Source organism: Cannabis sativa, chromosome 6 (genome assembly GCF_029168945.1).
Source record: "Cannabis sativa cultivar Pink pepper isolate KNU-18-1 chromosome 6, ASM2916894v1, whole genome shotgun sequence".
Lineage (NCBI taxonomy): Eukaryota > Viridiplantae > Streptophyta > Magnoliopsida > Rosales > Cannabaceae > Cannabis > Cannabis sativa.
Window position 1 is genome coordinate 71,837,870 of NC_083606.1, and position 26,538 is coordinate 71,864,407.

Consider the following 26,538-nt stretch of genomic DNA (forward strand, 5'->3'; position numbering starts at 1 on the left):
TGTTGAGGATGAGACAAAACTAGAGTCCACAAAAAGGAAACAAATGGAGCAAATGAAGCCTATAATATGCATGAAACAACAAAATATTGACCTTGAAACTAAACTAGAGTTTACAAAACAAAAACTCCACAACAGTTACCAAAAAATAGAGCAAAAGAAGCATAAGATAATTAAACTTCTTGAGGTAAAAGATTTGCCCAGGATAACAGAGGTACAAATTTTATTCAACTTGTACAATTTCATTACTAATGCTTTCTTACTTGATGAAATCAATACATTAATACTTATTATTATTTTTTTGATTCAGACTAAGAGACGATGCTCGTGGCATAGACGTTAAATGAACAAAGTGATAATTTTGCAAATGATTGGTGGTTTGAGTGGGTGCCAACCTAGTTGGTATGTACTCAAATCATCCAACAAAATCAAAGGATGGTACAATTTCATATATATAATTATTTCACAAATGAAGACTCTATAATTCTTATTTCATGTATGTATCCAATTTCAAAATATGTTTATATCATAGACAGAAGAACAATTATTCTTATAATGCAATACAAAATTATTTGACATATTTACTATTACTAATCAATTTACCTTTAAATTTTCAAGGCCTAAATTATTTAGAAACTAAGATATTCTTGGAAATGTGGATGTGGATCATAAGTATTATTATGTTTTTATATTTGTGCTTCAAATTAATGGATAGAGTCATAAAATATGTATGGACAAAGAATATAAAAGTATCAAAGCTAACCTTAATTAGCCAATGATAATGACTAAATCCCATAACAAGAAGCTTTTGACATTAATTGCTAAACAAAAGTAAAAAAAAACAAACACCAAAACAAATTTGATAATTTTGGTATTATATGTAGCCAAGTTGATGACACCAACAAATAGTTAGCACCTAAAACAAAAACTACTATCTTTTATCTTTCTTAAGAGTCAGAAATCTTCTATCCTAACACCATTACTGGCAACTAGATAAGCATCCTTGGACCTATATTTCTTGACTCCAGCAGTGAACCATACCTTATCGGATTTGGAACTTTCAACTGCCACACAAGTGACCTTAACCCAAACTAGCACCTTTGTTTTCATTCCCTCAATTCCTGTTAGCTTTCCCCTTAGCAGTATCGCTTTCACTCGGTTTGCATACCTTATTACAGATGAATCCTTGAAGCTAACTTCGCACGGTGATGGCAAATACACGATCAGCCTTGCCTTTGTTTCATCAAATTCGTAACAGGTTATGTTCTGAGGAAAGAGTCCTGGGGGTAAGTTGTACTCTCGGAGGAGATCTGGCAAGGTTTTTGGTGGTGACCCTACAACAATATCATCAATGTGAATTATAGGGTATGATCTAGACACCATTACCATTTTCAAGATATCATTTCAGAGAGATTAATTAACATAAAAAATACCTTTGAGTTTGTTGAAAATCCACTTTGCTTTCTCCTCAACTGTACTTGACAAAGTCTGAAAACCAAACCAAAACAAAGAAAATCTTTAGTGTCTGCAGGTGGATATCTTGTAAGACAGTTTAGATTCATTTCTTAATTGCCATTCAAACCAATTTCTATAAGGGTTGTTACAATTTCTTGGTAGAAAACTAACTCTTAGCTCTAAAACTATATTAGTCATTTTCACTGAAAACAGCATAATATGCTCTCATCACATCTCATCTCATCTGGATTAAATTTAAACAGAGTTCTCTTCCTTTCCTTAAGCTTTTTTCTCCATAATGAAATGAATCATCTAAGCATAAAACCATCAAATGAGAATCTGAACACAAAATCCCCAGGTGAATTTTACTAATGAACCCCATTTATTTAATGCCAATTGTAGTTGTAGACTCAATCACTCAGTCATATCCCAAAATGTTCACAACAACAAACCTAAAAAAGCCATCATCTTTTCCAAAATCAAATCTTTAAATTCCCAAAATCTTCACAGAAAAACAGCAATATAAAGGGAATTTCCACACTTTGAAGGAAACAATGATAATACAAAATGGGTACTAATCAAATAAACCCACATTACCAAAACAATAAAGTGAATCACAAATAGAAAAAGCATAACAAAAGATTGAAGTAAAAGGAAAGAAGCCCAAGAAAAAAGAAAGTAAAGAAAAGGCATTTACTTTGAATACTAACACAAAAAATGAAAATGAAAATGAAAAAAAGAGAAAACCCCATTACTATTTAGTACTACTCTACTCACAGTGATTTCCTCAGAGATATTAGAGAGTTCTTCCTTTGCTTTCTTTGAAATCCATAAGCTTCCAACTTTTAAGCTACCCACTTTTGTCAGAGCCTTCTCCATTCTTCTCTTTCTCTCTCTCTCTCTCTCTCTCTAAAGCTTTACTCACTCATTAATCAGAGATAGAAAGAAGAAGAAGAATCAACAAAAATGGTTGTGTGTGTACTGTGTAGTGTGAAAAAGTGGCGCTTTTAGACTTTGGTTTAAAGAAGTGAACAAGGGTATTTTGGTAATTTCATAACCATATATTCTTTCTTTCTGGTGCTCATTCGCTATAAATGTGCTGTACTCTGCATGGTGAGAAAGGCTCATTGCTGATTGAGCCTTAATCTAGTTAAATTATGTGTCATTTAACAAGTACACTCTCAACAAGAAAATTATTATTAAAATCTCTGACTACTTTAACCCCATAATATAATTTATTATAACTTTATGTCTTATTATTCCCAAACAAAAGGGTACAATGAAATTCAAACAAGCAAAGCTACTTAAGAATCTATGAAGACTTTATTGCACAAATTTAAACTTGACTTGCTATTTTAAGAGTTAGATGGTCAGAGCTTTTAAAATCAAACATAGTGTACCAAGAGAAAAGCCACAAATTTCATAATTTTTTTAATCTAATTTGAAGCCTAAAAATATTTAATATCACCTTAAATTCATATATAATATTCAAAATCTGAATGATATGAATCTCTACATAGCTGAAACAGAACTAATAATATAGTAATTAAAGTTGATTCAATTCTCAATTTTGTTAGAAGCTACATGAAAATAAAAACACCCAAATAAAATATCAACTGAAAGTGTTAATCCTATTCTTTCAATCTCTTTATTGCAAGTGTGTGTAGCTGTTTCTACATATAACCACAACTATTCCTAATATCACACAAATATATTCGAATTGGGCAAAGATTGTTAATGTATATTACCTAAAATTATAGCCTAAATTCAGTCATTCTATCAAATTCAGCCATGGAAATACCTGCAATTGACGATCAATAGCCACAGACCCCTTTTGCTCTAGCAATAACAATATCAATCATAGGTTTTGTGGATTTAAGAGTCATATCTGTTGCAAAGGAGAAAAAGGTTTCACCTTTTTCCATCTGAAAGATAAGCATCAGATAGATAGAACAATGCCCATAAGATTTACAAGAATTTTTAACGCTGCAAGGAAAGAGAGAAATTTCAAAACAAAAAAAGGCAAACCTAATTGATCCCCTAGTGATAAATTTCAACAATCATCTTAATCACTTTAAACACAGAGACCTTCTTAATCTTCTTGGATTGGGGCTTTATTCAGTCCGGTACTAGGTTCCCTTCCCAAACCTGATTCAGGTAGGTCGATTTGCTTTCTGGGTCTCTGATTTCGACTCCAAATTCCGACATTTTGCTGAACCACAAAATGTTTTCATCCGAAGCTTTACAAACCAGAGCAGAGCAGAGCAGAGGAAGAATAAGATTAAAAAACCAGAGCAGAGCAGAGGTGGAATTTGATTGTTTTTTTGAAATAAAAGATAAAATAGAAATATTTATGAAAATAAAGAATTATATAATAAGAATAGAATTAGGATTATATAATATCTTAACTAACTTAAACTATTGTAATATGTATAGAATTAGGATTTGTGTACGTGTATAAATAGATGAGACCAAAACATACTTTTGAAAGTAAGTTGAGTTGTATTACCTACAATATTAATTTACAATTAATATTAAATCATACTCAAAACTAAACCTACTCACAATGGATGATATTCTCACAACTCACATATTTTTTGATGCAAATTTCAATGATGGTTCTACTAATTGGATACCTAATCACATCTTTACTCACCCAAATTTCAATTGGAAGGATGTTGATTTGGGTGACTTAGATGAGTTCCAATTCCTGGAAAATCAACAACAACAAGATCATTCCGATGACGCTAATGAAATAATTATTCAAGATCATGGCATAGCCTTAGATGATATCCCTAAGGAATTCTTCGAACCTAATCAACAAGTTGAACATGATCACGAGACAAAGAAGAATAGTAGTTCTTCCAGTGATCTTCAAACAAGCATCACAAAAGAATTATTAGAAATCAAATCGTCTCCTACCGAAAATGAACAACAACAAGATCAATCCAATGAAGTTAGTCAGATAATTATTCAAGATGATGGCATAGGCCTCGATGATCTCCCGGAGGAATTCTTCAAACCTAATCAAGAAGTTGAACCTGCTCATGAGACAAAGACAAATAGTAGTTCTTTGACTGATCTTCAAACAAGCATTATAAAAGAATTATTAGAAATCATATCGTCTCCTATTGAAAATAAACAACAACAAGATCAATCTAATGAACCTGATAAAATAATTATTCAAGATGATGGCATAGGCCTCGATGATCTCCCTGAGGAATTCTTCAAACCTAATCAAGAAGTTAAACCTAATCATGAGATAAAGGCGAGTAGTAGTTCTTGGAGTGATACCTCGACTACTAACACCAACAACTACCAAGGTTTCTACACATCACATCTAGTGCCTGAAATGAACAAGCCTTATTATTTGAACATGAGTAGTGAGAGTGGTAATTGGGACCAAAGTAATGATTACAACCAACAACCCTACCAATTTTGTTATACACCTCAATTAGTACCTAAACTTACTTATCCTACTGATTATTATTTGGATTATAGTAGTGAGAGTGGTTGGGACCAAAGTAACAACAAGCAAGATGCACAAATGGTAACGACAACACATACATTTCCTATTCTCACTCACACTCCTCCGCCGGCTATAGAATATCAACAACAAGAAACTCTTTCAACTCGCAAACGAAAATCAACCTCTTCAAACCATGGTCGTTGGACTGTAAAAGAACACATGTAAGTAGTTATACACCTAAAATACTATATTACTGTTATTTACTTCTTAAACATGTATTATCAAAAACTAATAATGCTTAGTGTTTTATATTTGTAGGATTTTTTTACAAGGGATGAGTAAGTTTGGTTCTGGTAATTGGACAGAAATATCTACTTTACTTGGTGGTACAAGAACTCCAGTCCAAGTGGCTAGCCATGCTCAAAAATATTTTAATAAAATGGAGAAAGAAAAACAAATTGCAGAGACAACCTCTGAGAATAATAAGAAGAAATTAAATAAGAGTATAAATGATATAAGATTAAGAGAAGATGGAACATTTGGTTTTCCAAACTCATTTCAAAACTGATTGTTTGATGAGGTACTGGCTCTAACCTAAATTGTCCAAATATTTTTTTAGTCACATGTTACCAAAATTTGATGAGGTGTCTATAAAACTATTTTTTTTAAAAAAAAAAATAATTTTATTATTTTTCTTTTTCTTTTTTTTTTCTTTGAGGGGTAGGGAGTCTCATTGCAAGGTTCTTTGGGTTGATGTTGGCCAAAAACAGACGATCTGAATGAAGCTTCAGCACCGCGCGTGGAAGAGAACTAGATGGAGAGAGAGTGGGGGAGAAAGAGAAACATAGTTTTCTTTTAAATTTCTTAGTATTTTTTTTTTTTTGTTGTTGAAATTTTAGTGTATAAATCTATTATGTATTATTTATAGTATAAACGTGATATTTTTTTGTGAATATTTCAGATTTGGGTTTGTTGTTTATTTTGTTTTGATTTTTGTTCAAGTTTTTTTAGGTGTAATTTGGATGTGAAAAATCTATTGTGGTGGTGATGGTGGGTAGTGAGGGTGGGTGGTGGGGAATGAAGAATCATAAAATTTGGAAAAAAAAAAAGATAAGAAGAAGAACAAAATAAAGTGTAATAAAAGAAAAAAAAAAATTATTTATATTTTTCAGTTTATGAGTATTGTTTTGCTTGCTTGAGTCTCCAGTTTTATGGGCTGGTTAGATTAGTATCTTTTATACAATAAAATTGTCTGCATCTTATAAGTCACTAAAAAAAGATGCGAAAGAGTTAAGATGAGCAAAGTTTCCTATACAAGTTGTGTTGGGAGTCTCATATACTACTCCATGGTGTGTTCTAGACCTAACTTAGTGTTAGGAATAAGGAAAAACAGTTAGACAGTTAGACAGTTAATATTGTTACACAGTCTGTTATTTTGTTGTAATTCTTTTAACTGTTTTCTGGTTTGTACCCTTTATCTTTCACTGGTGAATTGTCTGTAACAAATGCTATATATATTCAAGTGTTCAAGGCTTTCAACAATCAGTTGAGCCATCATTCATTTCATCATCTCTCTCTCTCCTCTCCTCTGTTCTTTCTTTTTCTTATCTTTGCTTGAGTTCTTTGAACTCTTTCATGGTATCAGAGCTTTAATGGAGTCCACAGGAAATTTCACACCCACGGGAAATGTCACTGGTGCACAAGTCAATCTTGAAGCTCAAAATGAAGATAACACAGCTCCGCCCATTCCTCCGGTTCAAGCTCAACTCCCAGTCCCAGAACCAGTTCAAATTGGCTTGCCTAACAACAACCTTTTACCTCTGAACCTTCGATTGGATCGATCAAACTACTCCTTCTGGCGAATGAAGAATCATAAAATCTAGAAAAAAAAAAGATAAGAAGAAGAACAACAATAAAGTGTAATAAAAGAAAAAAAAAATATTTATATTTTTCAGTTTATGAGTGTTGTTTTGCTTGCTTGAGTCTCCAGTTTTATGGGCTGGTTGGATTACTATCTTTTATACAATAAAAATGTCTGTATCTTATTAGCTAGTCACCAAAAAAAGATGCAGAAAGAGTCAAGATGAGCAAAGTTCCTTGTGAAAGTTGTGTTGGGAGTCTCATGTACTCCATGGTGTGTTCTAGACCTAACGTAGCTCATGCTATGATTGTGGTCAACAAGTACATTTCAGACCCTGGCCTTGAATATTGGGAAACACTAAAATAGACAATGAGGTATCTGCAAGGTACTTTGAACACTAGATTTGTGTTCAGTAAAGAGAACTAGTTCAAAGAAGAAATCACTGGCTATGTGAACTCATATTTTGCAGCAAAGCTAGACACTAGAAGGAGCCTAACATGATTTTTCAAGAGGAATACAAGGGAAACCAAAACACAAATTGCTACAAAAGGTAACCATTCTAATTCTAAAAACCCCACAAGAGGGCCAAGCTCTAATGGAGCTGCAGGAAAATAATTCTATTACTGCAAGAAGGAAGGCCACTTTAGAGATAGTTATTTAGGTTTAAAGGCTAAACTGAAGATCGAAAATCATCACAAGTCTAAAAGGCATGGAGTTGTTAATGTTGATGACGACTTTGAGTCACTGATACACTTGTAGTGTCATATGATACACTTGTGATGTCTAGATCTAATAAGTATATGAATATTTCAGATCAAAAATGTTTCGTCGGATCGGAGCTCCGAGACCTGATCAACCTAATAAATAGATATTTTTGACATGCCTAGTCTCTAGTATATATATATATATATATATATATATATCATTAGAGCATTGTTATTGGGCTTTAGTGGTGCCCAACACATTTTATAAATGGCATCTTACGATTGGTTAACAATATTTTTTAAAAGTTATTTTTTTAAGCTATATAGGACCCGATATCTAATTACATCAATAATAGTACAATACCAATGAGAGTGGCAAACACTAATACACCTTTTAGTATTTCTCTAAGCATTATTATAGCTAGTTAATTAAAAGAGAGAAATTGATTGACTACAAAATACAATAATATTATTAGCACATAATTAAAAATCACAGAAAAAAATGAAGATTCTCTTTTACAACACTATTAGCTCATAATTAAAAATCCTGCAAACTATTATTATTAATATTAATTAATTAAAGACTTAAAATATTAATTATATATAATATTACAATCAACAACACTCTTAATTCCTTAAAGTATATATATAAATATACATATATATATAAGGGTGGTTTTATAATGCACCAACTAAAATAAGTATACTGTTGTAACCCCTAAATATTTCAGCATTTATAAAGTTTTTTTAGTTTAAATTTTTTTCATAATTGTATACGTTATAGTTATTTAAGATATCTAGTAAGATGTTGAGAAATTTAAAATAATTTACAATATAGAAATCAATGTTCAAACTGTCAATAATTTTTTTGAATTTCTCAAAATTTTACCAAATGTCTTAAGTAACTATAACATATACGATCATAAAAAAAAAATGGACTAAATTCTTTTTTTCAGATATCGTAACAGATAAGGATACATCGGTGTATCAAGAGGTGTATTGTAGAATTTTCTTACATATCATATAGGTTAAGTCCAAAGTGCACCCCGTATAGGGATGTTTCGGTAAATCTCGATCTATTTCAGCATACAAAAGAATTTTTTAGTCAATTTTTCTTTTTATGATCGTATACTTTATAATTATTTAAGATCACTTATAAATTTTTTTAAAAAATTTGAGTAGTTTACAATGCTGAAATAAAATTTATATATTTTGTTGTATGCACGACTATTTATTTTTGGCAATATAAACTATATATTTAGCGATTTTAAATAACGTAATGTATGTGATCATGAATAAAAATAATACTAAAAAGTTTTTTAGATACCGAAACAGATAACGATTCTAGTAGAGAAATCCCTATATATATTAAACCCAATAATTTTTTTTTATCCTCTTCTCAACCATGGAAATCTCAGAAAATTAAACCCATCATGGATTAATTAAATTATTAAGTTTAGTACTGATCAAAAACATCTGCAGAAGCCATAATAGGTTGGTTCAGAAAGCTTTCCATAGGCACGACCGTACCGAAACAAACTCCCACCAGCAGCAGCCATGAAATGATCTCCACCGTTGGATCCAATTATTCCTCTACCCAAAACGACATCATTATTAGTTGCGTTTAATTAGGAAGTTAATAATCTCACCCAACGACTTGGGCTCTGAGGATAGAATTCTCAGACTCAACGCTGTGATGTTGACACTTGTCATGATCTGGTGATTTGCTTTTTTTAGCTGTGAAACCTGAGCCGTTAGATCATCTAACTACTCAAAGACAAGGTTTTAGTCGTACACGTATATAATAAGTTCTGGTTAGTTAATATAAAGTAATTGTAATACGAATAGAATTAGGATTAAAAAGATATCTTAACTAATAAAGAGTAATTGTAATATGAATAGAATTAGAATTAAAGAAATATCTAAAAGAACAATTGTAATATGAATAGAAATAGGATTTATTTATCTATACATATAAATATATGATACATGTAAAGACGAACATATAATTGAGTATTTATATAGCTACATACATATATATATATATAAGAGTATATATATTATTAATATTCTATAATAATCAAATTAATTAATAGAGTATACATTAGGAATGGATGATTGGATACCTAATGACATCTTCATTGACCCAAATATTAATTGGGATGAAGTTAATTGGGATCAATTAGATGATGACTTTCACCAATCCAATAAGGCTGATAAGATAATTATTCAAGATAATGGCATAAACTTAGAAGCGATCTCAATTGAAACTGATCACGAGATTAATAAAGCGATGAAAGAAGAGCCTATTGATGAGCAGAACAGTTTCAACTCATTATCATCATCCGAACAACTACTACCAGTAGTTGTTAATCATCAACAAACTAATTGTTTGAGTGATCAAGAAAACACAGATAAATTAGAAATCATGTAGTCTCCGTTAGAGAGTTCAACATCATCATCATCAGTTACTAACACTAACACATACCAATTTTGCTATACATCTCAATTAGTACCTCAACTTGCCCATCCTAATAATTATTGGGACCAAAGTAACAACAAAAAAGAAGCACAAATAATAACGATAACAGATACATTTCCTATTCCCACTCCCACTTCTGTTTTGACTATAAAAGATCAACAAAAATTAACCTCTTCAAACTATGGTCGATGGACTGAGAAAGAACACATGTAAGTAGTAATACATTTAACATGCTATATTATTGTTATTAATTACTTTTTATACATCTATTATAAAAAATACTAATAATACTTGGTTTTATATTTGTAGGATTTTTCTACAAGGGCTGAATATGTTTGGTTCCGGTAATTGGACAGAAATATCTACTTTACTTAGTGGTACAAGAACTCCAACCCAAGTGGCTAGTCATGCTAAAAAATATTTTAAGAAAATATTGAAAGAAGAAGAAATTGCAAGAACAACCTCTGAAAATAATAATAATAAGAAATTAAATAAGAGTATAAATGATATAAGAGTAAGAGAAGATGGCTCAATTTCTTTTCCAGACTAATTTAAAAGCTGATTGGATTAGTTTGTAATCTGATTATATTTTGAAAGAATATTATTTTTTATCAATTAATTAATTATTTATATGATTTCAATTCCAACTTTAATTTATATATAATTAATATATATTAGGTTAATATTACGTGCAATCCACGTATAATTAGTTTTTTTTTTTTAATTAAGTTCAATTAGATAATATGGATGTATGTTTAATTTTTTTTTTATTAGTAATGTATTTTTTTTTTTAATTTTTAAATAAGGTTTGAGATAAAATTTTAGCCATTGCTACATTGGTGTGTCATTTGGATGATTATATATAAACGTATTTTTTAAATTTTCTAAATTAGGTAACGTATCAAATAATGCATATATTGTAATTTGCTATATTCTTAACCAAAACTCACATAATCAAATTTGAGTGTGTCTATATATATAGGCTAGATTCGTAAATTTGATATAAAGGTTTTTTATTCTCAAACTTTACAACAAATATTATGATGTGTGAAAATCGCTTTACCATAACTAAAATGAAAAGCAATCAATTCCTCATTACAACTATTTTAATTTAAGATGTAAAATAAATAATAATAAAGTTAAAAATATGGTTAAAAATATTTATAATATTTTAAATTTAAATTTCTTTATATAAAATTTCTTTGTTCAAATAAAGAAAAAAGTTCATATGAAGAAATATATGACTATGTGTTAGTTGATTTGGTTAGAGCAGAACCAAAATATTTTTGGACATACCTAGAAGAATTTTCTCATGACACAATATAAAAAGTTTTAAAGGTTCAATCTTTTACTATTTTTGCTAAATAATAAATTTTATTTTAAGCATTTAAAAGAAAAAGAAAAATGGAGCAGATATAAATAAAAAATTGTGAGAGAAATGATATACAAATTCACTATGACCAGTTACAGAATATACTATAAGCTCTGCAATCTGAATTAAAGAAAATATAATATTGTGTAAATAAATATACATTTTATGTATAAATATAAATAGAGAGGGGTCTATTTAGAAAATAAAATCCAAATAGATGATAAAAATAAATCCACAAGCATGAAGCCAATTAACAACAACTATAACAATAATAATAATAATACAATCAACAACTTACCTATTATAGGTGCAATAAAAAAACTAATTGTCAAGGCTCCAAATTATCATATTTATACAATGAGAAGTCGGAAGCATTCTCTGACAAGGACCTCCTTGTGGAGGTTGAGGAGGTATTAATAGTGGTGGAACTTTGAAGCAAAAAATTCAAATAAAGTTCAGTATGAAATCTCATATATTCTTATTCTCAGGCAAAGAAAATATAAAATTTATGGGTTGGGTTCATTAAAAATTACACACGATATTCTTTATTTATATAAATTCTTTATATAAACATTCACAAGCTTAAAATACAGATAAATACCTTCTTTGCATCTTTCTTATAAACATCATAAAAAAAAGTTAAAGTAATCTCTCTCCGGTGAATGTTTATCGCTTCCTGGTGAACTTCAATTCATCTAAAGGATTATCACTTAACTCACATTGATCACAGGAAAAAAAATATAAAAAACTCAAAGGCATATGCGAACATAAAAATACAAATACATATATATACTTATAGTGCAAAAAAAAATTGATTGAGACTATATTAAATCAAAATAAGAAAGCTCAAGAAGTGAAAAAGCTGGGGGATTGTCAATTACATTTGTAGTTAATTTATCGTTTTTACAATTGTTGAAAGAAAAGCTATAATCGTTTTCAAATGAGATTTATTCGCTTGATTTAGTATTTGATTGAGAGTCTCGGATTTTTATCCATTAATTAATTATTTATATGATTCCAATTCCAACTTTAATTTATATAATATATATTTCATATGTATAAGATCTTGCAAACCTTAAAACCTACCAATTAATATAATATAATCAAACTCTACTAATTACAACATATTTGATGTGTTCAAGTGGGATATATATTCGAACCTCACACCATGTGGGATCAAATTAAATTACATATTTTTGTTTTATGTTGAATTTTTAATAAATGTGAATTTTCTTCAAGATGAACACATGATTGTCAATAAATAAGTACAAAACATCATCATCAACTTCAAAGGATCACTATTTTCTAAAAAAAAAAAACAAATACTTCAAAGGATCAAAACACATAAGTGAAAAAAATTCATTTTATTATTAAGTATTCCTTTGCAATTTTATTATTATTACAGTATTATTATTAATACATAGCTAATAATATATTGCTGCGTATTTTTAAGTGCGGGCTTAATTGGCATTTAAAGAGTTTGTTTAGTACGTCTTATTATTTCGTATTGTACTATATAGTATTATATTGAATTGTATTTCATATAATATTTTTATGTAAAACTATCCATGGTATTGATTTTTATAGACACCTAAATATATATATTTTTGTATAAATTAAAATTTAACATAGTATTATATAAAAATATGATCTATATAAATCAATTTAATATAATATAATACAATACAATCTAATACAACGTACCAAACGAACCCAAAGAGTATAACTATAATAAAATTAAAAGATAAGAAATTTTTGTTGCCATTTTTTAATTAAAGTCATACGTGTAATAATTATAAATATTAAAGTATTTCACTGTCAATATTCTTATTATTAATAAATAAGTGATACTATACTACTAATACTATACTAAACTCAAAAAAAAATCAAAAAAAATTATAATTATACACATAGTTTAATAGTTTTACCCTTTCTTTTACAAAAAGTAAGTTAAGACTTCCAATCTACCAATATAAAAAAAAAAAAAAAAAAAAAAAAAAAAACTAATTCTGATAAAATAGTAAAACTATATTTTTTAAGAGAAATGCTAAAAAATATCAGTGGTGTCTAGTATTTACCTACGTGTTAATATCGCTATTGATCCAACTAAGTATCAAGTCCCGTATAATTTAATATAATAGTTTTTAGAGGGTATCGCTAGCGAGGGTCGGTCCAAGCTTTGGGCAGCTTGGGCCATTGCACAAGGCTCCCTATTTTTTGGAAAAAAAATGCCTATTTTTGTTGTTTTACACTTTTATGTTCAAAGTTTTTTTTTTTTTTTTTTTTTTTACATATTTATGGTATTTTATAAAACTACAAGAAAATAATAAGAAATCCACATAAAAGTACCAAAAAAAAAATAACAACAAACAACATAAAAAAATAATATACAAATAAAAAAATCAACAATAAAATAACAAAAGTACAACATAAAAATACATCAAAAGATCATATTTTTTGTAAATAAATTTTAAAATCGGTACAAATGCTTAAAATTATGTACGATATTTTTTTGTAATTTATTTGTTGTTTTTGTATATTTATGAAATTATCCCTAAGAAAAGTTAGGAATGTATCTTAAAAAAAAATGTTAATAGAACTGTGGTCTAAATGTACACTACTTTTTTTGTTTTGTTTTGTTTTTATAAGAAGCTCAATTTTAATTTTTCGCCCCAAAATACTTGGGTCGGTGCTGTCGCTAACTAATCACAAAATAACACGTCTTGAATGTGCTAAACACTATTGGTGTCCAATAAGGATGCTTATTTTTTAAAGATAAACCATTTAATACAAAACAACAACTAATAAAGATTAAAAAGTACCTAAGAATTCAGTCAATTCCATTCATAGATTTCAAACAAACTCAAACTCTATCCATTCCATTATAAAAAAAAATATCATAATGTGGATGAGAGAGAGGGACCACACTACTCTCTCTCTCTTTCTTTGTTTTCATCAAGCACCAAAACGACATCGTCTTGTAAATTATATAATCATACCAAAGTCTCAAACTTTCATCATCGTCTTACAGTTCAATCTCAACAAATATGCTTCTCTCTCTCGTACAAACCTCTTCATCATCATCTTCTTCATCTTCATGGCTTTCATTTTCATCAAATTATTACTTCCACATTCCAACCCATTCTTCTTCTTCTACCCTTTTGCCCAAAACCCTTTTCCCTGATACCCTGAAAACATTGTTACTCTATTCAAGTAAAAAATCATCACTTGGGTCTGCACTCAAATCAAGAAAGTCCTCATCTTTACTAACCATATCTACTATTCAGGCTTCTTTGCTTGAGTCTCCAGTTTTATGGGCTGGTCGGATTTGTATCTTTTATGCCCTTTTGAAGGCTGGTTTAGTTGGATCTCAGGCTAATCCACTTGTTTCAGGTTCACTTCTTTAATGGGTGTTTTTCTTAAATAAGTTTTAATGGATCTTTTATGTACTCATTGATTTGTTTTTATCTGGTTTTAGATTTGCAAAGAAGTAATGAAGATGGTGATGGTGTTAGTGGTGAAACTGGTGATATGGGTTTCTCTAAGTGGATGAATAGCATAAAAGGGAAGCCAGGTTTGTGTTTTTTTCAAATCTAATGATGTTCTTCTAAACTAAATTGTGTTTTGGTCCCCCCCTTGGTATGTTGTTGCTTTTGAATTGTGTTTTATGATCATTTATCACTTATTAAAGACACTAAACATAAATGAGTTTGAGATATTGTTCTTGCTGTCCTTAGATAATTGATAGGAAATTCCTAATTAGATATGAAGAAGAAATTTCATTGTAAGTTGTTTAAAGGACTCATTTCACAATGGTCTATTTCCTTCAAACAATCAGATAGCATCCAGAAGAATACAATATGGTTCATATTGCTCAATGTTGTATGGAAATGTTCATTGAATTAGAAAATATAAGTTGGTATCATTAGTTTTAGGATTGGTGTGAGGACTGTAGTTGAGTTGTTTATGTGACCCAAGTCATGATTTTTGTGAAAATCAGTGAAAGATGCAGCTGATAGAAGGAAATTAGTGAGTAAATGGCATCCCACAACAAAAGGAACACTCAAAAGGAACTACAGGGTGCCATCTAAACTCGAAGGAAGGCGACTTCTCAAAGCCATTGCTTCCTTATTGTCAGACGACGATCACTTCGTAGATGCATCCTCCCACAAGGTAGCACAATTGTAGAAAGTGCTAAATCATGTTTTATCCCATTTGTTCTTTTTGTCTTCTCTTTTTGCTTAATCGAACGATGTTGTGAACTTGTAGGGTTGTCAAATTCGAAGGGAGAGCGCACATGGAGAGAGCGTTTGTTGCAACAATGTGAGGGCCCTGTTTGATGAACTCCCAACTCCACACCTAATTGTGGAGATCACACCATTCCCTGAAGGGCCTCTCACTGAAAAAGATTACACCAAAGCTGAGAAATTGGAGAGGGTACTTAGAACTGGCCCGAACGTTTGATTCTTCTCTCGAGTTAAATCATCGCTGTCTCTCGTTAGAACTACAGCTTAATTGTATGTATGTTTTGAGCCTTGTACATATTGAACAGAAAAGTTTGCTGCTCCACATTTTACCTGAACTGAAAACATAGCAAGCTTCCTTAAATTGACAGTTTTAGTTTTCTTGACTTTCAGAATTGGTAGTAGTAGAAGTAGAATTTAGATACTTTTAGTTGCTGTCTTGACAAGAATGAAGAGATAATACTAAAGGGTATTATTGAATCTATGTAGATCATGCCATTGGAGTTGAGTTTTTAAGATTGTGAAATTTTCTGAAAATGATCATAAGTAAATAAATGTGCACATAATACAAAAGTAATCAAAATTCAGAAAAGAGGATTTTGGCAAAGCAGAAAGTTAAATGGTAATAGTAGAGCCTAAGGAATCTGGTGCAATCATTTGATTCTTAGGTGAAAAGGGTATTGAGTTCCCAGTTAGATCTGTGGCAAAGAGATTAGCAAGGGCATATGATGAGATTGAGGTTGGCCCATGTGGTTGTTAGGTTGAGACCAATTGGGCATTGGCATTCCTAAAGGCTGGTTTGAATAGTTAAATCTTATCATTCCCAACTAAAAGGCTGGTTTCGAATAAAAGTCCCCCTTTTTAATACTCAAAAACTTTAGCTTTCTTACCTTTAACAATCACCCAAATATTAGCCAAACAAAAGTTTAATTTCAGTTCTTAATATTTCCCTTTACTTCTTTCCAAAGAAAAACTCCTTTATTAATTGCAATGAACAAGGCTCTACACTTTAGCCTATAGTATATTAGTATTTGGTGACCTGAAAATTACAGCATAATCTAGAGATGTCCAAGTGGGACTCAAACATCATCATCTTCAAAGTTCAAAACACCCAAGTGAAAATACATCTTGGATGACCACCCTACCCTAATACCCAAAATTGAAAAACAGAAATACAAAAATCCTACATTATTTAGATGTTGAAATTTCTTAACTATAGAGTATTTTAAAAGATAATTGTAATGTGAATAGAAATAAGATGTATGTATGAACATAAATAGACGCTTAGCTTAATTAATTAATGAGACTAATAAGGCGATAGTAGGAGAACCATTTGATTATTGATTGGTAGTTCAACAAGCTAACCATAACTATTGAGTGATCAAGGAAACATAAACAAATTACAAATCATGGAGGAGAGTAATCTCACTCATCTCAAAAAGTGTAATTATATATGTATTTTTTATTTATTTAAAAAAATATATTTTAGAGATAACTATACTCAATGACTTTTTCCAACCAGTTGTAACTTTTATGCTTCCAAAGAGATGTAGTCGTCGTCCTATTTGTTTTTCACAAAGAGTAACAAGAAAAGGAGCACGGTCTTTAAGTCACATAATGGTATAAGAGTAGCTCTTCCCATTGCATCCCTGGAGGGTAACCTTTTCAATTGGGATAACACATTATTCACATACACTCGAGGAAAAACATTTGACATTTTATATGAAATCTATCAACCATATTAGATAAACAACAATTGAATTGATATCCATATGCAACTCTGTTGAAATTAAATGGTGCACACACCAATAGAATTTCTGAGATGGGCAAAAGTGTGGACATCTAATGCCTTTGTGAAAAGATTAGCAAGTTGAGCATTTGTGGATATATGCAAATGGTTAAAAGTTTAGGTTCCACCATCTGTCTAATGAAATGATATTTGAGGTCAATTTGTTTGGTGCGGGAGTGTTGGACATGATTTTTAGAAATATTAATAGCACTTGTGCTGTCACGAAACAGAACCAAAGAGTCTCGTAGAAAACCATAATCCGTTACCATTTTGTTAAGCAAAATGAGTTGAGTACAGCTACTCCCAGCTGCTATATACTCAGCTTTGACAGTGGAAAGAGAAATAGAATTTTGCTTCCTACTCAACTAGGAGACAAGATTATTCTCAAGATAAAAACAGCTCCCAATGGTACTTTTACGATCATCCGAACCTCCAGCCAATTTGAATCACTGAAACCAACAATGGACATGTTAGTATCTCTTGAGTGCCATAAGCCAAACTTAGAAGTACTTGATAGGTATTTAAAAATACATTTTATTGTAGACAAATGAGTTTTTTTGGGATTGGCTTGGTACCGAGCACACAATCCAACATTAACACAAATATCAGGTTGACTGACTATGAGGTAAAGAAGACTCCCTATCATGCCCCTGTACAAAGTTGGATCAACAGACTCACCAGACTCATCTTTACTCAACTTAGTTAGGGTGCTCAAAGGGGTAGGGGCATGTTTAGTGTGGACTAAGTCAAACTTCTCAAGCATCTTTTTGACATATTTAGATTGAGAAATGAAAATACCTCGATCAGTTTGCTTGACTTGCAACCTTAGAAAAAACTAAGATCTCCTATAAGACTCATTTCAAATTCACTTGTTATGAGAACAACAAAATTAGCAACCTCTCTCTCACATGTAGATCTAAAAATAATGTCATCAACATAGATTTGTGCAACAAAAATACTTAGTTGCAAGTGCTTGATAAACAAGGTATTATCAACAGTACCTCTCACAAAATCACGGGAAATGAGGAAAGAAAGGCTCTGCACTTTAGCCTATAGTATATTAGTATTTGGTGACCTGAAAATTACAGCATAATCTAAAGGTGTCCAAGTGGGACTCCAACCTCATACCTTGTGGGACCCAATCAAATTACATGTTTTTGTTTTATGTTGAATTTCTTTTGACGCACAAGATGAACACAATTTTAGAGAAATGAGTGTCAAACATCATCAACTTCAAAGATGAAAACACTTAAGTGAAAGATGACCACCCTAGTACTCAAAATTGAAAAACAAAAACATAAAAATCCCACACCACTTAGATGGTGAAATTTCTTTTCATTCCATTTTATATAATCACCTAATCCAAAAATAATAACCTAATAGAGATTCTTTATTAAACTTTTTATAAAGTTTTTAGTAGTGTTTTCTTAATGAAATAATTACCAAAATAACGGTAGGTTTTTTAGGAGATTTTTTACCACTCTTAAGAGCTAAATGGTGTATTAAACTTATTAAACATAAGACACCCACAACTGAAAATATGTATGATATGGTAGGAATACACAACTGAAAAATATGTATGATATGGTAGGAATACACAATTGAAAAATATGTATGATATGGTAGGAATACACAACTGAAAAGTGTTGATTTGGTGTTCATTAGTTAAGGCTAAAGAGGATTAGTTCTACTGTTATAGTTTGCCCTTTTCTTAATATGTACCCATTACCATTACCAAGATGAAAAGAGTTACAAAGCCGGCCATGTTTGTTTTTATGGCAGTCAAGAGCCTAAAAGAAAAAAAATACATACATATTTTTTTAATAAGATTTCTAAAATTTTTATTTTGGAAAATTTTTTCTTTTTTTTTTGAGGCAAATAACTATAAGAAGTGTGGTGTGTTACTAATTGTTCCATCTAACAACTTGCAAGAATTGTGTGGGTTATTAAGATTTGTACCAAGTCTCTCTAAGGGCTTTTTTTGATATTTTTTTTTACAGATTAATACTTATATATTTTGAAGTTCAGTCTCATTTTCTAAGTTAAGAGATATAGAAGTAGAGAGAGAGGAAAAAGGGTCTTGCTCAGAGTGGAACCTCTTAGAGGAATTGGAGTAAGCCATTAATTAGGCCGAGCCAATATTTGGGAGGAAGGAATCAAATTGTTCATGGTCGTAAAGCCAATATCCTGATATAATGAGTATAGTCAATGTTCGAGATCCAATCTTATGACTAAGGAGTTAAATTTCATGTCTCCAGAACGATGGATTAATCTAAATGTTGATGCATTGTTAAATGTTCTTTCTAATACTATAGATATTGGGGCAATAGTTCGAGATACTACAGAAAATGTGCTCGAACGTCTATGTAAATTCTTATTTGGTATAGTTTTATAACATTAATGTTTTGTGTAGTCTTTTCTGCTTTGATTATTTATGTGGTAATTTTTCTTATGAGGGTAAGAAAGGGTGACCCTTTTATGGCATATGTTTTGCCCAATCTTGAGAAGCTTATTACTGTTAGGTCTTGAAGTTTTCAACACTCTATTAATTTTTTTAGCGACGATCTAAAAAAAAAAACGTTTTTGGGACTGTCGCGAATTTTGCATTTTGTAGTAGTCGATGGTGGGGTATGCTTCTTGTAAATATAGTCTAGGAGATAGTTTATTTCTACAGTTTACTTGCGATGGACTCATGGAGTGGGAGAAATTTCTCTCCGGTGCATGTATATTGTTTATGTGTTTGTTGTTTATCTTTCTCTTTATTTTAATATCTTTCTTTTATTAGTTGGTCTTTTTGCTTTCTTAATTTCTTTTTTGAATTTATTGTTTGCTTTATAGCTGTTTTAGGAAACTTTTCAGTCATTTAAGTAGAAGTTTTAGCATTAATGGTAATGTCGGATTGGTCTCACACTCTTGGTCTTCCTCTTTATGCTGTGGAGTTTGATTGCTTAGCCTTGGTTTCGGTTTTGAGAAAGCACTGACTGAAATTATTTGTATTAATTTTAAGAATTTCATGTTTATAATTTGTCTTAAAAAAAAATAATTTAATTATTGTCTACATTAACATGCTTAATTTTTATTTTATTTTTTGGTCAAATTTTTAAAATACATTCATTCATAAATATTTTTTAGAATAATAGAAGAATTTTTTTTTTAAATTATCATACAGTCAATTATCCTAATAAAAATAAGTAGTATTTAAAAAAAAAATTAATAATAGTGATAATGCCTCTCAGAAAACAAACAAATAATATTCTGATCATTTTAATTATTAAATCTTTTCAAAAATTATGTTTAAAAACAGAAGCGAAAAATGGGGCGAGAGAGGCTCGAACTCTCGACCTCAGGATCACTCTAAGCTATGAGACCTACGCGCTAGCCAACTGCGCCACCGCCCCTTTTGTTGTTAATGATATATTAAATATATATTTATACAATAAACATTATTTGTGTTTGGATTAATAATAAAGTAATTTGCGGCGTAAATACTTAAATTTAATTCTTATTTTCAGATAAATACCTAAGTTTAAAATTTGACAGTAACAATACTTAAGTTATATTTTTAGAATTTTCGTAAGTACCTCACTATTACGTGTCAAGCCATTATCCTCGTGTTATTGTCTTATCGATTATTTAAATTAATTTTAAAATAAAAATAAGAATATAATGACCGAGATTAATTAGGGACAGCCACATGACCATTAACTTGATACTTAACGGTCAGATACTTAAAGAAATTATAGAAATATAACTTAGATGTATTCATTTGTAAGCTAAACTTAAATATTTATAGTAAATTACTTTTAATAATTAATTTCCATATCTTTCATTTATTTTTAATAAAAAAAAGAGAGAAAAGGATAATATATATATATTTATATATATATATATGAACTATCAAATTAGTCCTTATTGCACTTCCCAAAATAGAAAATAATTATAATAATATAATATGATATCTTGTTTTTCTATCATTATTTGATTTATATAATTAAGAGTTGTCATGTTTACAATAATCAGAAATAATTTTACTTGAACTCTGATTAAATTTGCAAGATTTTCTTAATATATATATTGAACTTGAGGATGTTCGTAATTAATTCTTTGATAAAAGTCTTTACACTCATCATTGGCACTAAATAAAACACAAGGTTTCTTTTTTCACCATATTTATTTTATGTTAGCTAATTAGGATTTTTATTCTCTAAATTTTGATATATATTAAATTTTTTTCTTAGAATATTTAAGATTGTTAAAAAAATTTCTCTGAATTATTGATATTGTTAGATTTAAGGACTTTATTCTAATTTTAATAAGAAACGTCTAATATTAATGAATGTTCATGGAATATAATTTGATACATATCAAATTGTTCGAGTAGTTTGATTTGGTAGAAATTAAAATGAAATTCCGTATTTTAATATTCCCAGTTTAATATTTAATTAAGTGATTAATTAAATGCGGAATAATAAAACTGGTACTGAAAACAGTTTTTTTGTAGTTACAGAATAAAACTCTGTAACTCCAGAGAAACCCAGAAAAACAAACAGTGCATAAAAGTAAAAACACACAAGATTTTTGTACGTGGTTTCAACAATCCTTTCAAATTGTTACTAGTCCACGGGGCCACGCTCAGAGATAAGATTCATTAGATCGGTATCAAAAATACAAAGTAATTGACTTATGCATAAATAGACTCCCTCTTATTGTATGCCGCAAGCTTGATGTATTCCACCTACTAACCGAATCTTGATAAAACTCCAAGAGCTCGAACTCCCTTCGATCACCTTGAAGAGTGCTTGAATCCTCCCGATTCAAGGCTTAAAGGCTATCTCCCGAAAGCCTATACAACCATCTCCCGAAGGTTGTGTGCTTGTATCATCCCGATGCAAGACTTCAAAAGCAATCTCCCGAAAGTTTGTAAAACCCTTCTCCCGAAGGTGTGCTTGTATCCTCCCGATGCAAGACTTCAAAAGCAATCTCCCAAAAGCTTGTAAATACCCTTCTCCCGAAGGTGCACTGATGTTCTTCTTCGTTGTAGACTTGAATACAAACTCAAGACAATACAAACAACAAATAAACAGAGTAAGAGTAGAACAACTCTTCTCTACATAACAAAGACACTCTTTTCTTAAGATATGAAAGTGAATAAAAGAGTTTAACAAAACAAAGACACTCTTTCCTTAAGATATGAATACAATTCTAAGTGTATGAAAGAGATGCAAAACTTATCAGCTATAAGATGTATTTATAATGAATATACATCTCATAGACAGCTTACATTCGGTCTGAACAAGACCTCAACCCACTAGAACTTCCCTAAAATAATTCTTCAATCAGTACAGGAATTTCCGTTTCTGTACCTACAGAATCGTGGGTAGTAACTACAACTTTCCTTTTTTTAGCTCCGGTTTTCTCTTCAAGAAACCTGATCTAAGAAAATGGGAAACTCAACACAAGATCAGATTAACAGCTGGTTAGACAATCAAAACTTACCATATTTACCTCAATTTCCATAAATAGGAAAGCTAGACAACTTTCCTTCCAAGTTTAGATATACACAAATAGGGAAACCATATCAATATATACCAGCCGAAATATGCAATAAATAATAAAATATTTTTGTCAATTAAATATGCCAAAAATGGAATTAACATAAAATTTGGAGAACATAATTTAGTACATAAATAATTACTGAATTAGTAAAATTGAATAAAAATTGATAAAAATTTTTAAATCTAACAATCTCAATAATTAAAAAAAATTCGACCAAAAAAAATTTATCTACCAAAAGTTTTAATTAACCTTTTTGCCTTGACAAGTCAAAATACAATTTATTTCTCACATTATTGTATAACACATCAATATAATTATATTATTAATAGCACTATATAGTACCACAGGTCCACTTACCTTTTCTTCTTCTTCTTCTTCTTCATTCAAATGCCACCTATATATATATAAATTCAAATTGTAATTGTATTATATACAACGTGAGCACATAACTATAATATAATACATATACAATATTTACAATAATTAATAAAATCAACATTTAATTTCTTGGTGTACGAATTTATCATATCTATTCATACACGTGTGATCATATCCATATTATATATAAATATATTAATTTTATTCGAATAATTTAAAATAAATAGAAGCATCATTCATGCATGTAGTCTTCCATTCATTAATTTTTTGTTTTTGTTTGGTATCTATATAAGATCCTTTCTATGTATTGATAAAAGTAGCACTTTTAAAAGACCATCTCGTATTTAATAATTTGTGTTAATTTTGGCCAAAATATAAACTAATATTGCTTATATATTTAGCTCTTTTTTTTAAAATAAAAAATAAAAAATTTACCCCATTGTACAAGACAAAAAATAAGTTAAAATAGACTTAACAAGTTGTTATAGAATTGGCCCAAATATTTTAAAATAAAAAAAACGAACAAAATTCGTGCGCATTACCAAACGTTTTTAGAATACGTTTTAAACCTTTTTTTTTTTTTTCTAAAAAATATATTTTAAATTTGTGTGCATTATAATTTTATTACCAACCTTTTTTTAAAATCCATTTTAAGCTTTCCGTTATAAATAAAATAAACTTTTTTTTTATTTATATATGTATAATAGAAAAAAAAAATTGACTATTCTTTTTTTTTAAAAAAAAAAAATAATTTTGTGTAATAGCCTAAACTGTCCAATACTTGGGCCGGCCTATCGTAATGTGGCATTATCATAGGGATAATTACGGCAAATACTAAAATTTTTAACTTTTTTACTTTTATACTGTGGGGCGGAATTTTTTTCAAAAATACTGTGTAAGTTTTATACTGTAATTGTGTTAAATTTTCACTGTTGTTCTACAGTTATTTTTTCAGTTATTCTACTGTTGTTTTTAGTTCTTCTGTTTTGTGTTACAGTGTTGTTTTATAAAAATACAGTATTTTTGAACAGATTTCCGTGTGCCAGTATTTTTGTAAAAATTAACTAAAATTCTAACATTTTTGTTAGTTTCCCTTATCATATTAGCTTAAGTGTATGGGGATATATTTGATGGAGTTTTCCAATAAAACCTAATGAAGGAGCAAATATGCTTAAGTACTATATTTTTTTAAAGTATTAGATACTAATGATGTCTAACATCATGATAAAGTAGCACTTTGTAAATAGTTACTGATATTTTATAATTAATAATTATTAAATTAAATTATATAAAATTTGATAACGAAGAGTGCTATAAACACCAATGTGTAGTATTTTTTTTACACAAGCCACTTTGTGTATGCCCTTTCTTGAAAGTTATATAAAATAAACAAAGGCACAACACAACCAATTACCTCATATCCACACATAGAGAATTAATATTTACAAGTACACACAATGCATGTCGTGTAATAATCAATATGTATATATATATAGATACGTGACCTATTATAAACCACCAATTTCATATGTGAATATGATGATATTGAAATTTTAAAATGTGAGAATGACCATGCAAATTTAGTTATATTTATCATTTTACTACTCTTGTAACTTTCAATTGATTTTTTTTTTTTTTGTTGTTGATAATTCACACGTGTACTCTACTATATCTATAAGCCTAGAAAGATCATATATATAATATATAGTGGTTTTATTAAATGACATGCATTATTGATTTCATATTTATAACTACACGTTCTTAGTGGGTTTATATATATATTATATATATATATATATATATGGGTCCATTTAGCAACTCTATTCTCATACGTAAGCAATGTTAAATGATTGGTTTGGTCTAATTAATATTTATATGTATTGGAGGTTTTAATATATAGTTGTATTGAAGGTTATATAGTTAATATGTAATTATGAGCATTGCTATTAGGTATCAGTGGTATTTAGCACTCTGACATATAGGAGGGTGTTAGGCACCACTAGTACCCTTTAACATTTCTCATATATAATTATAATGGTTATATTTATTTTTAGTTGTTTGATTATTATTAGACCATTATAATTAATTTAAAAATTTATTAAAAATAATTAATAAATTACATGTAATTTAATATTAATTTGATTTTATTTATTTCTTTAAAATAAAAAAATTATAAAAATTAATTATTTTAAGTATATAATTAATTTAGGTCTAAAAATAAAAATTTTATTTGTTCCTATTATAGGAAGTCATAAAAAATATAATGTAACTTACATTTTTAATGTAACCATTAAATACTGTACATATATAACTATAAATACTTATTTTAATTAATGATTGATTATGAATGAAGGTTATGGATCCATTAAAAAAAAATCAATTAATTAGGATGTTTTTGATAATACTTTTTTAATTAGTTTTCGATTTTTTTAATAGAAAAGTGAAAATATTTTTAAATAAACATATTTTATGTATAAAACTGTTTTCACTTTTTAATATAATAATTGAGAATTAAAATTTTAAAAAAAATAAAAAATAAAAAAAATTACTTTCAAAATTTTTTTAAATAATTTTTTTTCTTAATTAATATTTTAGACTCCGACTATAACCTGGACCTCGGGACTTGAACTCTGGCCTCGGTCCCAATTTTTAACACGGACCACGATCCCGACCCTGACCCGAACCTAGACCTGATTTAAATAAAATCAAAAATTAAAAATGAAATAAAAGCTATAAAACACACTTTAATTTTTTATTTTTAAAATTAAAAAAAAAAAGTAAAAGTAATTATATTTTTTAAAAATCAAATTTTAAAAATACAAATTTTATTTTTATTTTTGTAATTAAAAAATTAAATTAATAAAAATATTATCAAACACCTCATTAAAATATTATATTATTAAAAAAATATGATTTTTTTTTGTAAGTAAAAGTACTCTTTTCTAATAATGTTGATATGGTCCCTCCCTCCGGCCACTTGCTTGGCATTTAAGAACTTTTCTTAAAGTAAAAATTAATATCAATAGTAAAAATTAGTTTAGTGGCCATATCAATTATGTAAATTTTTATATCTATGCCTTTATAGTATTTAATATAAATTTTGTATATATTTGCTCTTTTTATTTATTTTTTAGAAGTACTTTTGCTCCCATTATGTGCAGACTTTTTGGGTCTTTGAGAACTTAATATTAATGTTATAATAATACCATGTACTGTTTAAGAAAATACCAA

At 29.1% G+C, this 26,538-nt stretch overlaps 3 protein-coding genes and 1 non-coding gene across 7 annotated transcripts; 2 read left to right on the forward strand and 2 right to left on the reverse strand.

The window, feature by feature from the left end:
• Positions 1–743: 743 nt before the first annotated feature.
• LOC115695901 (uncharacterized protein At5g01610-like) lies at positions 744–3,808 on the reverse strand. Of its 4 annotated transcripts, none has more exons than XM_061117586.1 (5): positions 3,541–3,808; positions 3,254–3,377; positions 2,230–2,582; positions 1,431–1,485; positions 744–1,331 (listed from the first exon to the last, which is right to left on the reverse strand). In XM_061117586.1, exons 3-5 carry the CDS (start codon positions 2,329–2,331, stop codon positions 952–954), a joined length of 537 nt encoding a protein of 178 aa, XP_060973569.1. In that variant the 5' UTR covers positions 2,332–2,582; positions 3,254–3,377; positions 3,541–3,808; the 3' UTR covers positions 744–951. The 4 variants fall into 4 exon arrangements, with proteins under 4 accessions (XP_060973569.1, XP_060973566.1, XP_060973567.1 ...); XM_061117583.1 differs by having other exon boundaries at positions 3,254–3,438; XM_061117584.1 differs by having other exon boundaries at positions 3,481–3,808.
• Positions 3,809–4,018: 210 nt separating this feature from the next.
• LOC133039411 (uncharacterized) lies at positions 4,019–5,489 on the forward strand. The gene is made up of 2 exons (XM_061118303.1): positions 4,019–5,142; positions 5,240–5,489. The coding sequence occupies exons 1-2, from the start codon at positions 4,019–4,021 to the stop codon at positions 5,487–5,489; spliced, it is 1,374 nt and encodes a 457-aa protein (XP_060974286.1).
• An 8,737-nt stretch (positions 5,490–14,226) lies between these two features.
• LOC115695886 (uncharacterized) lies at positions 14,227–15,970 on the forward strand. The gene is made up of 4 exons (XM_030622985.2): positions 14,227–14,733; positions 14,819–14,914; positions 15,341–15,513; positions 15,610–15,970. The coding sequence occupies exons 1-4, from the start codon at positions 14,388–14,390 to the stop codon at positions 15,802–15,804; spliced, it is 810 nt and encodes a 269-aa protein (XP_030478845.2). The 5' UTR covers positions 14,227–14,387; the 3' UTR covers positions 15,805–15,970.
• Positions 15,971–20,687: 4,717 nt separating this feature from the next.
• On the reverse strand, positions 20,688–20,771 carry TRNAM-CAU (transfer RNA methionine (anticodon CAU)). The gene is given in 2 exon segments: positions 20,688–20,723; positions 20,734–20,771. It is a non-coding gene; the product is annotated as a tRNA-Met (tRNA).
• Between the last annotated feature and the right edge of the window lie 5,767 nt (positions 20,772–26,538).